A 13,703-nucleotide genomic window follows, 5' to 3' on the forward strand; every position below is an offset into this window, starting at 1 on the left:
CACACATACACACACACAAAGCAGCAGTGACTATGGAAGCACAAGAATAAGTACTGAGCAGACACCAAGAGATTTTCAGGATACTCTCTCTGCTAATTTTTCTTCCATTTGATGCCACGTTGTTTGCTGTTGGTTCCTTCTTTTTCCTTTCTGATTTATTTCCTATGTCTGGGCTTACTATAACAGCAGAAACTAACCAGTGGCCGATGGTGATTAACAGTCTCTCATGTATCATTAACTCTGCATTTAATGGAAGGTCATTTTCAAAGAGTGTGTTAAGAAATACAAGTGCATGGGGGGTGGTTGTATGTATGTAGGGGGAATATATACACATAACATGATCTTTCATCCACGCCACCCTATTTAGATTGCACTTGACTCAGAAATATCTATTATTACCTAGAATGTGTGTAGTATTTCTGCGTGTAGATCATATCTTGAAGCAAACCCTTCATAGGGCTCAGATGGGGAGGTGGGAAAAGAAGTGCATAAATGGGAACACAAAATAAATGTGTTTGCGGAGTTGTAATTGCAAAGAGAAATGGGGTCAATCCGCTTTCATTGTTATCATCCCAGCTATTACTAGATACAGCTAACATTGACAGTGGTAATTTTAGAGGAAAGACCACTTGATAGTTCATATCCAAAGCTGCGATAGCTTGAAAGGAAGGCTTATACCAGGGACTTGCAGGATAATAAAAATGCCTGTCTGAGCATGGACTACATATCTTCAGTTCTTGCATGATGCTTCTGCTCCATGTGTGTGGGTGAATAGCTCTCTCCTAAGAAGGCACTTTGCAATTAAAGAGCAAAAGCTTGGGTTAAAGATGTTTCACTGAAAAATATTTTCTCCTCAGATTGCCATCCACATGGCCCCTGGTATCGCTGATGGTTTGTTTTGAAGCAGCATCATAGCCCATATGGGTGTTTCTGACTGAAGGAGGGGTGGCTGCCCTGTTTGTGCTGCGTGGTTGCCAGCCCCCTTTCTGGAGATGCTCTGCCAGGCTCTGTGGAGGAAGAGTGCTATTCCCTTAGCAGCAGTCATAAGAAAGATAAGAAGAGGAAGCAAGTTGTGGCAGGAGGGCAAAGACAGGCAGCAAATCCCACTGCACCATGGTCAGCACAAACAGATAACTTACAGTGCAAAGATTTCATCCAGGATGAATGAGCTGGAGGAAAGGGAGGGGAAGAGTTGCAGGTGGAGCTGCTGCTGTTTTGCACTGTGCACTGTGTGCACTGACCCTGCCCCAGCAACAAGAAACAGAAAAACCCACAAGTGACAGCACCTTTTGTAGTTTTCAGAAGTAATGCAGGTAGTGAAGTAGTGTTAGCCAGAAGGGTTAAAGTGCTCTGGACTCCAGGAAAATGTTCTTGGAAAAAACATTGCCTCTCCCACTGCTTATTCTGCTCCATGAACCATGAGACAAAGACAGAGCTGTATCTGCTGGCTTTGGTGACTACAGACAAAACCGCTAAGGAAGAAGATGCGTGTTCTCTGTGCCCACAGTGCTGCACAGTGAAGGGGAAGAATGAGCTGGAGCCTGCTGTGGCTTACATGACAACAGGCCAGCTGCTCATGGGAGCAGCTTCGTGAGATGCCAAGTCCTCCTGCTCCTACTAATGTCACGAGCATGAATGATGTTCAACAGCTCTGCTGACATGCAAAATGAACCTGAGGAGGTACCAGGCCGTAAGATCCAACTGTACAATCCTATCTGGCATAAGGGAAAGGGCAGAGCATTTATTACTGTGACTGTTGCTGGAGCAAAAGCAGAGGCATGCTGCAAACCAGAGGCAGGGATGCCTGTTTTGGTGTGTGTGTGTGGGGAGGCGAAGAGCTCTTCACTTGTAAATTGAGCACATCTACTCTGTAAGTGGCCAGGAGGCATAAATATTGAATATCACATTGCCAGCTCCTGCTCAAAGTGTGACAGGATCTTAACAGAAATAAACAGGGGGCGAGGGCTTGGAAATATGTAGAAGAAGGGAAAAGTGCTAGAAAAGAAACATGCGTGTCTAAATGAGATGGAAAAAATGAATGGTAATTCAGATACTGACATATTGAGTTCCTACTGGAAGCCAGTCCCTAGCAAAGAACAAAAATAACATGGAAAAAACTGAGAAGTAAGGCAGATCTTAGTATTCATGAAGACCAGGGAAGGAAATATTTGGGAAGTCAGATCACATGCACGTAAACTGAGCTGGGTGTCACACATCCAATGGCCTGACTTTGCAAAGTAGCAAGTGCTTCATACAAGGTGCACCGTGTGTTTTGTATTGCAGCTAGTCTTTCCTGTGACATTCCTGTGGCGAGGACAAGCAAACCAGAGCTGCTTACTTCCCTCTTATCCATAATAAATTTTGAGGTTCGTTGGCTAAAATCCAATCTCTGCTCCTGAGCTCTTGTTGCACGGTGGGTGTGCAGGGCACATCTCTTGCAGCTCCTTCTAGGCACCTCATTGCCTGGGGTCCCATCTTCAGTGCCCCATGGGGTGCGCAAATGGCCCTGTGCTTCAAGTTACCAGGGCCACCCAGGACATACCACCTCAGTAATGTCCTGTGGGACCATTTGTCTGGAATCACTTTGTCCTCAGCAAAAAGAGAAAGTAGAAAATTCCTTTGAAAACACCTAAGTTTTCTACTTTGCATTTATTTTGATTGAAACATTATTTTCCTGTTCAATGACACTTCTAGTTCCCTGCCCCCTCCCAGGCCTGCTCACCTTGTAGTAACTTTGATTTCACAGAAAGCTGGCGGTGTTCAGTCCTTCACAGGACCTGGCCTCATAAAAGCCCCCCAAAATCAGAACACCCCCCAAAACACAAACCAAATGCACTACACTGCCAACTTCCCATGAAAGAAAACAGTGGTCATGTTGGCCACATTAGATATATGCGTGGACTGTATAGTTGGGTTCTTGCACAATGCTTCTCCTTCTTGTGTGTGGGCAAATAACTCCCTTCTAAGAAGACTTCCCTTCTGTATAGCTTCACTTATATCTAATTTCACAAGGAAACTTTTGGTAGTAGTAAGGAAGACAGATGGTGAAGCCATGACATGGTTTAGTGGGAGGTGTCCCTGCTCATGGCAGAGGAGTTAGAGCTAGATGATCTTAGGGTCTTGTCCAACCCTAACTATTCTATTCTATGATTCTATTATATGAGAATTACACCTAGTAGCACACTTCATTGATTTGGCAGTGCTGAGACAGGGTCTCTGGGCACAGAAGAAATACTAAATACGGGTATGTTTTCCATGGGTAGTTTGGAGCAGTTGAGAATTTCATGTGCAAGAGAAGGTGGGAAGCACTGGGGATGGGCTCTGCTCTGCAGCTGCAATAAACCACACTGACAGGCCCAGAGGCTGTGGTGAGAGGAGAAAAATGGCCAGGGAGGACTTAGGCAGAAAAGGCTCAGCAAAGTGTTGAAAAGAGGTGGAGGAACCAGCTGACAAGCCAAGATGAAAAGGATTAAATACACCTACCAGGACATGGTAGCAGAGTGCAAGCACATGGAGGATCTTAGCATCAAGCAGGGGATGGGACCCCTTTCAGTTGTAGACGCAGGGAAGAGCTGGGTGTGAGAGTAATGTGGTAGTGAGACAAATCAGAGTGATGTCAGTCTGATGATGGCAAAGAACATCCTGGCAGGATCTGCTTGTGATACAGTCCCCTGTAGGAAGTGGGGAGAATGGGAGGCTGAAAAGGTGCCTAGGCAAATCCTGGGCTGCCCTCAAGTGTTGTCTGGGAGGTGGGTGGGTGATGACAGTGGTTTTTCCTGGTGCAAACGGCCAGGCATAGCTGGGAAAGGCAGCTCTTCGCAGGAGAAACCACACAACCTGCTCTGCCACAGAAATCCCATAAGGCATTTGGTGGGTTTTAGTACTCTGCTTCTTCTTTGGGAAGGATGGATGTTTCCTCCTTCTTCTTCAAACACTTAGTAAATGATTAAAAGAGAGAGACAAAATATTCTCCAAAGATAACCTAGTCTTCTGTTTCCATGGCAACCCCTTTCCTAAGCCAGAAGCCTCTTGCTCGAGTCATATGGCAGGGGGTGAAAGCCCTTTGGCAGGAAGGAAGGAAGTAGTGTCATGACCCTGTTGAGATACAAAGGGGAAACATCATGCAGAGCAAAAGGACTGTCATGAACCCCAAACCATAACAGAAACAAAGAAGTTTTTCCTTGCAAGTTATTTCCAGGGACATCTGAAAATAAGCTGACAGAGCATCCATCCTTGAGGCTGTAAGTCACACGGTGAGGTCACCACTGCCATCTTTCCCACCATCTTTTGATCCTTCTTCCCTCCCAGCTGGCCAAGTGCAGGCCACAGTTCTGTCTGACATCATGACTGAATATCAGGGTAGCTTCTAGCTCTGCACTGATCTCTGACCTTTCTTTCATTCCTCAGCTGAAATGTTTCACTGCCAGTACAACTCAGGGTCCCATCTCTACATACCCTTGCAGCCACCTTCCAGGAAGTACTCTGTGTATTAACATGTCAGGTGTTTGGGTGGGTTTGAACAGTTTGGGGCTTTATTTGGTAAGCCCTACCTCTGGCTTCAAATCAGCTCTGAGTCTGAGTCTAAGCCTTGTGCAGGCCAAGTTCATTTCTCAGCCATTTGGAGGCTGACTGCCCTCCTCCTGAGGATGTGAGTGTTGCATCCCAACTAGAAGGAAGTACAGCAGGAGGGCCAGGAGACCCCCTTGGAGGGATAAGTTGCTGCAGAGGAAAATTCGAGGGGAAAAAAGAGACTTATAAAAGGTGGAAGCAAGGACAGGCTGCCTGGGAAGAATACAGGGATGTTTTCTGGGAAGCTAAGGACCAGGTTAGGAAAGCTAAGGCCCAGTTAGAATTAAACTTGGCTAGGGATGTTAAGGATAACAGGAATGGATTCTATAGGTATGCAGCAAATAAAAGACAGACTAGGGACAATGTGGGCCCCATCTGAAAGCTATCAGGAGAACTGGCTACCCTGGATTTGGAGAAGGCTGAGATTCTTAATGACTTCTTTGCCTCACTGGCAAATGCTCTGACCACACCACCCAAGTCTTGGAAGGCAGAGGCAAGGACTGTGAGAATGAACACCCTGGGCCCACTGTAGGAGAGGATCTGGTTTGAGACCATCTTAAGAGCCTGAACGTACAAAAGTCCACAGGACCTGATGAAATCGATCTGCGGGTCCTGAAGGAGCTGGCGAATGAAGTTGCAAAGCCACTGGCCATCATATTTGAAAAATCATGGCAGTCAGGTGAAGTTCCTGATGACTGGAAAAAGGGAAATATAACCCCCATTTTCAAGGGGAAAATGGATGACCTGGGGAACTACAGACCAGTGAGTCTCACCTCTGTGCCCAGCAAAGTCTTGGAGCAGATTCTCCTGGAAGGCATGCTAAGGCACATGAAAAACAACAAGGTGCTTGGTGACAGCCAGCATGGCTTTACTAGGGGAAAATCCTGCCTGACCAATTTGGTGGCCTTCTATGACGGGGCTACAAAAGTGATGGACAGGGGTGGAGCAGTTGACGTCATCTACCTGGACTTGTGCAAAGCGTTCGACACTGTCCCACGTGACATCCTTGTCTCTAAATTGGAGTGTCATCAATTTGACAGGTGGACCACTCGGTGGATAAAGAACTGGCTGGATGGTCGCATGCAAAGAGTTGTGGTCAATGGTTCAATGTCCGGCTGGAGATCAGTAACGAGTGGTGTCCCTCAGGGATCGTTGTTGGGACCGGTCTTGTTCAACATCTTTGTCAGTGACATGGACAGTGGGATTGAGTGCGCACTCAGCGAGTTTGCCAATGACACCAAGCTGTGTGGTTTGGTTGATACACTGGAGGGAAGGAATGCCATTCAGAGGGACCTTGACACACTTGTGAGGTGGGCTGATGCCAACCTCATGAAGTTTAACCATGACAAGTGCAAGGTTCTACACCTGGGTTGGAGCAATCCCAGGCACAGCTACAGGTTAGGCAGAGAAGAGATTCAGAGCAGCCCAGCGGAGAAGGACTTGGGGGTGTTGGTCAATAAGAAAATGAACATGAGCCAGCAGTGTGCACTCACAGCCCAGAAAGCCAACTGTATCCTGGGCTGCATCAAAAGGAGCATGACCAGCAGGTCGAAGGAGGTGATCCTGCCCCTCTACTCTGCTCTCGTGAGACCTCACTTGGAGTATTGTGTGCAGTTCTGGTGTCCTCAACATAAAAAGGACATGGAACTGTTGGAACAAGTCCAGAGGAGGCCACGAGGATGATCAGGGGACTGGAGCACCTCCCATATGAAGACAGGCTGAGAAAGTTGGGGCTGTTCAGCCTGGAGAAGTCTGCGTGGAGACCTCATAGCAGCCTTCCAGTATCTGAAGGGGGCCTACAGGGATGCTGGTAAGGGACTCTTCATTATGGACTGTAGTGACAGGACAAGGGGTAACAGGTTAACACTTAAACAGGGAAAGATCAGATTGGATAGAAGGAAGAAATTCTTTACTGTCAGGGTGCTGAGGCACTGGAATGGGTTGCCCAGGGAGGTTGTGAATGCTCCATCCCTGGCGGTGTTCATGGCCAGGTTGGACAGAGCCTTGTGTGGCATGCTTTAGTGTGAGGTGTCCCTGCCCATGGCAGGGGGTTGGAACTACATGATCTTGAGCTCCTAACTATTCTATGATTCTATGAAACCACGTGTCTTTTCTCTTCTCTCTGCTCATGGAAGATTAAACAGAGGCAACTCACCCAAAGAACCACCAGTGCAAAAGAAGCATTTAAAGACCCTTATTATTGCTTTAATAAATCTGGATCAGCATCCTTTCTGCAAGCACGAGGACACAGGCTCACCTGTCCTCTCCCCAGAGGCCTGACCTCACTGTAGTCAATGTGCACACTTGCAACACAGCAAACACTCCTTCAAGCACATAAATCAAGTCCACACAGTAATTATTGTTCTCCTGGCTGCTGGTCCCATTGGGCACGCTTGCTGTGTACAGCCCTGGTTTGGAAGATGCAGCGGCTGGTTAGAAATCAAAAAGGTCATAATAAAACTAGAACATGGTTTTGTGCTCCTCACTTCACAACACTTCATGTGCCAAGAGAGAATACTCAGGGAGGGCTGCAGGGGCCTTCTTGAGCTGATGGAAAGAATGGGACAGGAAGCCCCAGGGGAGCTCTGCTCTTTCTCTGAGCAGTGCACGAGTTTCTACACCTTCCTATCTCCCCTGGGCTGCTACCCTCTCTCACACCCCTGGTGTTGTAGATGGCAACCACAATTCTTCGTGCCCCTTGGGTGGCTGGTTTTCCTACTCACCCGCAAGCCTGGGAAGGGTATGAAACCTTAGAGCTGCTGCTGAAGTAGATCCAGGCTGGCCCTCGCCAGGAAGGAGACAAATGCTGTCACACTGCTGGAAAGGCATGGAGCGATGTAGCCTTGCTGCAACCACGCCAGCGGAGGACTGTGTCTGCTGGAGTCAATCCTGGATCCTGAGGCAGGTCATGGTTCAAGGAGCTGGTCTGCCCTTGCCCTCCACATCACAGCCCTCCCCACTCACACTGCCCTGCAAGGCAGAGGCAAGGAGAGCTGCAACTCTTCCCTCTCCCTGTCTTTCCAGCTGGTGAGCTAGTTAGCATGGACACAACACACATAACATCCTTACAGTTGCATGCACACACACATACACACAGAGACCAATATTCCTTGCTCTCCATGTTCATGGTTGGCACCAAGCAGGACTTTGGTCCCAGCTACACTGATACAAATCAAGAAAACACCAAAGGATGAAGGTGGTGCTGCAGAGGAAGGGGAGACACCACCGAGCTGATGATGTTCTTTTGGAGTCTTTCCACTGGGACTTGGAACAGGGTTAGCCCTCAGCCAGGGGACTGACTACATTTTGTGTTGTTGAAGCCCCCTTTGCTTTTATTTATATATTTTAAATTTTAGGTTTTGTCTTCTTTTAATATATATATATAGCTATAGATAGAAAAATAACAGATAAGTTTCTCTAGAGATTATTTTTGCACCTTTGGGCTTCTAAAATAAAATATCACAATTACTGCAAATGAAAGGGGAAAAAAAATCAGTTTCCTCTCCCCTTTTTACCTCTCCATCCCCTTCCTCCCTTCCTCCACCGCTCCAAATTTCCCTGCGTATCTTGCAATTTTTTTTCCCTTAGAAGTTTTCTTTCTTTGGAAAACGAAAAAGACAAAAACCAGCAAAGCAACAACACAAATATGCCATGTAGCCTCCATTCCGTCCTCCCACGAGCATACCCGCTGTGTTCACACATTCCCTTCAAAGCAAGGCTTTTCACCTCAAAACGTTTCCCGTGCTCCATGGCTGTTTGCTTTTCCCTGCTGCCGGGGCCAGATTTTCACCTGCTGTAAATCAGCATGAACCCACCTCAAGCCAGAGCTCTGCTGCTTTACACCAACAGGAGCGCACAATCACGTTTTGCCAATTTATGCCTGACCTGAAGATCTGGCCCATGGATTTTAATGTTTGAAATGGAAGCATGGACAGTGAGGAAGTTCCCAGAAACAGGCAAGGCAAACTCCAGATGCTCTTCCCTTGCTATTCCACACTGCTTTCTTTCCCTTCACCCCAACCCTCCCTGTTTGGCATAGCACCTCCTTCAGCCCCAATTTGCTTGTTCCTCCTTAGCACTTTCCAAAATTCATAATCTCTCAGTAAAAAAAATAAATAAATCGATCTCTCTCTATATGTATATGTATATAACTAAACAGCTGCCATGCAGCAGTCACCTGGCTGGAGGGTTCTGTCCCTTACCAGCCCCATGGCCTTTTCTTGTCACTATAGTCTCTGCAGTGATGGTCCAGGTCTTGCCCTCAGGCAGGACTGTTCCCGTATTGCTTGCACTCTCCCACGCCTCTGAGGTACGGTACCAGAGTATTTATTCTATATATATATATATTTATGTATATATATATATTTATATATTTTTGTTTGCCTGGTTCTTTTTCTTGCAAATCCTTTGGAATTGCTGTTGGGGAGAAGCCAGTGAAACATGCTTCCCCATGTCGGCTGCTGAACACTCCCTCCCTGCGCCCCAGGGACCCTCATCTGTTCCTCTTGCTGACTCCATCACCCAGCTCCAGCTCAGATGAGAGCGGAGAACCACGGTTCCCCGTGCCCAGTCTGCCAGGGCCATCCGGCTCCTCTCCTTCTCCAGGCAAAGGGGTGTCCTTGCAGAAGTCCGTCACCCAGGAGGGCATTGAGAGGAAGCCTCGAGGGTCAACAGTGTAGAAGGGCTTGGTGTGGTGGGCAGCGGGACGGCGGGGCGAGAGGCTGGCATGAAGGCTGCTGGTGCTGCTGCACTTCTTCACCAGCGTCAGCCCCGGTGGTGGGGGCGAGAACAGGGAGGTCAGCGAGAGGCTGCTGAGGGTCTCCGAGGGCTCGCTGTTGTTGCCACCCCCCCGCAGGCTGCTGCCCACCCCCTCCTCATCCGAGGGGTCCATGGAGTCGTGGTGGGTGCAGCCGGGGCTCGTGCTCCCGCCGCTGCTGTGGCTGCGCTGGTGGCGGCAGATGCTTCGCAGGCTGAAGAGCCCCCGGCCCCGCAGGCTCCGGTGGCGGGAGGCAGGGGAGAGGGGGGCTGCCAGGGGCCTTTGACTGGTGGCAGCTGGCACGGGGCACAGAGCCACCGGGAGGTCCAGGGTGCACTGGGGAGAGTCGCTGAGGTTGAGGCTGTCCTCCAGTGTGGTCTGCAGGCTGCCGGCGGAGCTGCTGCTGTGGCTGTCCAGGGAGGTGTCGCTCTCGGGGGCCTGGGGAGAATGAGTGCAAATCATAGTTCTCAGGAAAGATATGGGCAAAGAGACTTTGCCCTTTTTATTATTATTATTATTATTTTATTTATATTTTTAAATGAAAATAAACCACAGAAAAAGGGGAAAAAATCCAATTCCTCTCTCACTTTCCTCTGCTGGGGAGGGCACCTATAAACTACCTGACCAATGCTGTAAAGCACCAGCTCTGCAGCATGCCCAGAGAATTCCCTTCTGGAGCAGGAGAAAGGTTTCAATACTTTGAGCTGTGATTTCATCCTGCTCCGAGATGAATCTTCCCCTTCCATGTGAAATGCTCTACCAAAGGGAAGGAGTACTGCATCTGTAAGTTCTGCAGCCCCTGCTGCTAGGCTGCCTGGGACCACAGGGGGTCCAGAGGGCAGCAGAGCTAAGGTTTCCTGTGGGTCCTTGCTCCTGGCTTCCCTGTGGATCCTGCCACACAGGCTGTGGACACATCAAAGCTGGCAGAAAGACAGGGGATTTCTGTACACAGACCTCAGGCTTTGTAAATAGACTTCCTCTCATTAAAAAGCCAGCAATATTTCAGGAGAGAAAAGAGGCCTCATGGTTCTGACCAGCACTAATGTCAATGATGCTGTTAATGGCAGAAAAGTGGGGTCCAAGCATTCTTTATTTCCTTGTGTCAAAGGTCAGTTAAACTGTATTTCAGTTGCTCCTAGGAAACTGGTATGCACTGAGAGATCATCACTGGGACACAGCATTGGGAATGACGCACATAGGACTGGGAGCAGTCTCCTGAACCATAGCTATTCAATACAGTCTGTATCACATAAACAGAAGTGTAGCAATTTCTCCTTTACAACAGGTCAGTACTTTTGCCCTAGTGATACACCAGCTCCAGAGCCCTTTCTCTTCTCGTGTCAGAAATTTCAACACCACAACAGCTCAGGGGTCTCAGCTTGAAGCTTAAATTTATTGTTGGTGAATTTATACACATTTGTATTGTGCCAACAGTGTCTGTCGCATAGAACTGGATAACATCCTTTAAATGTATTGTTTAGTTTGTCTGGAATAGACTGTCCCTGTACTCCTCAAATGGGAATTGTTCCTGGAGTATTGTCTATTAACAGTATCAGGGATCTCTATTGGACTTTCATCTCTGCTCCTCTGCTCTTCAGAGACACTCAGTCTTCCCTAAACACTTTTATTCTTCTCTGTCGTTAGCAAGAAATAGCTGCCTTTTTAGAAAGAGATAGCAGTTTTCTGGGATGTAAGAGCTAAGAGGGCTGGGGAAAATAGCAAACACAAGGATGTGGTGTGTGGATGTGGCCTGAAGATCTGTGGAGGAGGCAGGTGGGGAGAAGCCTGCTCCAACCAAAGTGTGATCTGGAGTCACGGCACTAAGAGGCTGTCATCTCCCTCACTCACACTGCAGCTGCTGTGCATGCAGGTGTCTGCAGCACACATAGTGCAGGGGACCCAGGAGAGAGCTAAAAGGTGATGTGATTTTGTCTTCATGTGGGGCCGCAGCTGTCAAACTCCTTTTTGATGCAAAGCAGAAGAATATACAATTTCAGGTGGTGAGAGCTATACAACATCCCCTTGCTGTATAACCCTCTCTCTTCCCTAATCATCCTGCACTCTGCAGTCCACTGTGCTCCTCCAACAGATTAGATCCAGGTTGGCCAGCCCACGACTGCAGCTGCTTCTCTTCTTCCTCTCCTTCCTCTCTGTTCAGCCCCCTCTATTTGGGTGTGCTGTGATTATCAACCTTTTCTAGCAGAGGGAAGTGGAAGCCCTCACCTGATGAAGAAGTGAACAGTTCACACTCGGAGATCTCAGTGATGCCCAGGAGCCTTGCAGAGAGATCTTAGGAAGGCTGTGTGGACACGAGACTTTTTCAGGCCCTGTCTGGTTGGCAGAGATAGCTGGGTGGAAAAATTCTGGTGGTACTGGTAACATTGGGCAAGATGCACCTGCAGAGAAGGGGCTGGGAGGGACTGACAAAGCACCAAAATAAATGTGGGGGAGAACAGAAACAGAAAGAAAAAAATTAAGTTGAAGAGTCCTCCAATTTGATTTGGTGCCCACATTGCCACAAGTCCTACAAGTGCAGTGTCTGGAGGATTTCAGTAACACACATTCCTGGCTGAGAAGCTTCAGTCTAGTGTTCACTCCATGGGTCCCACTTTCTATGCAAGGACCAAAACCTACACCAGACCTGGAAGATTTAACACAGCTCACAGCCATAAGGCAACAGCTCAGCTTGCCTCTTCTGTTGCTGCTCTTACAGAGAAATATTGAGCTTTAAGGCCTTGATTCCACTATGTATCACTGCTAGAGGACTTACATCCCAGACCCTGCAAGGCAAGGGATGAATTGAGATGTATAAACTAGTAATCTGGGGAACCTGGAACCAACAGAGGCCAAAGAGTGTTCTAGGACAGAAGTGGAACACCTCCACTAAGAGGAACCTGGTCTCAGGGCACAGCAATGTTTTACCATGTCAAGTGAGCACAGTTCATCCACTTGACGTGTCAGAAGAGTCTGTCCCCACTCTTCTCTGACTGTGCATAGGTGCACTACTGTGAATGGGAATCAGCCATTTCATGACACTTCACATGGGAAAGTCTGAGGGAGGATATAAGATCTAGTAGAAAAAGAAGGAACTACTCCTCACCCCATTCCTGGAGACTGGCAAACCGAAAGCTAATTCCTGGTTAGTGTAACCCCATGTCACATTAGCTCAATTTCTGGCAGGGGAGAGGCAGGAGAAATGCAGATGAGCTGAACCAACCCACACTTTCAGCAGGGCTGGGGAACGATCAGAGCTGTGCTCACCTTTGGTACTTTCATTCTTTAGCCAAGACTGGACTGAGTTGAAAGGAGCTTTCTCAATTTCACACAGGCCTGGGTTTGTAGAACCATCTGCACTGGATAATGGCAGCAGGCATTCCCCCACGTTGCCTACCCCATTGGAATCAGGGCTGTCCTGGCCATCCTGCTGGAAAAAATGTGAGGACAAAGCATTGTGACACTTAATGGTGGACAACAAAGCAGACTTGTCAAAGGCTCAGGAAGGATTCTGAAAACCTAGCTCTAGGCTGATCCTTTGAGCTAGCTGAGGTGCTTAGCTTCCCAGAACAGATCCCCCATATTTAGGTTCATTCAGAGGACGTTACTGACAGTAGTGAAGACAACTCTTAAGAACATAAATAATTTTTTTCTCCTCAAATGTTTCTCCACAACATGTCTTTATGGAGAAGCTCTTGAAAAGTGACCAGAATTTATATTCCTCAGCAGGCACACTTCGATGAATACAGAGAACTTCAAATGAGCATGGTCAGAAATATAGCGCATAGTGCAATATCCCCGTGACTGCCTGAGGCTAACCTTGGTGTCCTTAGGGCTCAGCTGAGAAGTGCTGCGATTGTCTGACTCATCTCCTAGAAGGATGGAAGAGGACTTGTCCGAGTTGAGAGACAATGCTTCCATTTCAGCCAGCTGGACCTGCAGGAAGGGAAAGCAGCTGTCACAGGTTGTGTCTGGCATTAACATTTCAAGCAGTCACATTGTTTATGGTGGATAAGTGAGAGCCTGTAGACCTGAGATCAATTTTAGGTTATATTCCTAACACACATACATAAATACATCTTTGTATATTTTCTATATATACACACACATGTATACATGTATGTATATGTTATATACATCAGGTACTGCCTAACCCAAATCTGGGCTGGGCAGGAAAATCCACTTTTTAGGGAAAGTGGAACATATGATCTGCAAGCAGTCCACCACCAGTCCATGCTTCTCTAGTGCTAGAATTGGAAGGAGTCATCTTGTGTCTGTCCCAGCAATACGGCTGGCACGAGGCCCTGCAACTAAAGCCAGGCAGGAAGAGGGCTCCCTCAGGCAGGTGACAAGGCAGCCTGCTCTGCTGAGGGATGAGAAGTGG

General features: G+C 47.9%; 1 protein-coding gene across 1 annotated transcript in view; it reads right to left on the bottom strand.

Moving 5' to 3' along the window:
• Positions 1–9,061: 9,061 nt before the first annotated feature.
• Positions 9,062–13,703, bottom strand: part of CACNA1I (calcium voltage-gated channel subunit alpha1 I) — a 156,662-nt gene continuing 152,020 nt past the window's right edge. The window contains exons 33-36 of the mRNA XM_031049972.2: positions 13,139–13,255; positions 12,587–12,749; positions 11,549–11,745; positions 9,062–9,763 (exon numbers count right to left, since the gene is read on the bottom strand). Of these exons, the coding sequence (XP_030905832.2) occupies positions 9,062–9,763; positions 11,549–11,745; positions 12,587–12,749; positions 13,139–13,255 (1,179 nt within the window). The remainder of the gene's footprint in view (positions 9,764–11,548; positions 11,746–12,586; positions 12,750–13,138; positions 13,256–13,703) is intronic.

The sequence above is a fragment of the Melopsittacus undulatus genome, chromosome 5 (assembly GCF_012275295.1).
Source record: "Melopsittacus undulatus isolate bMelUnd1 chromosome 5, bMelUnd1.mat.Z, whole genome shotgun sequence".
NCBI lineage: Eukaryota > Metazoa > Chordata > Aves > Psittaciformes > Psittaculidae > Melopsittacus > Melopsittacus undulatus.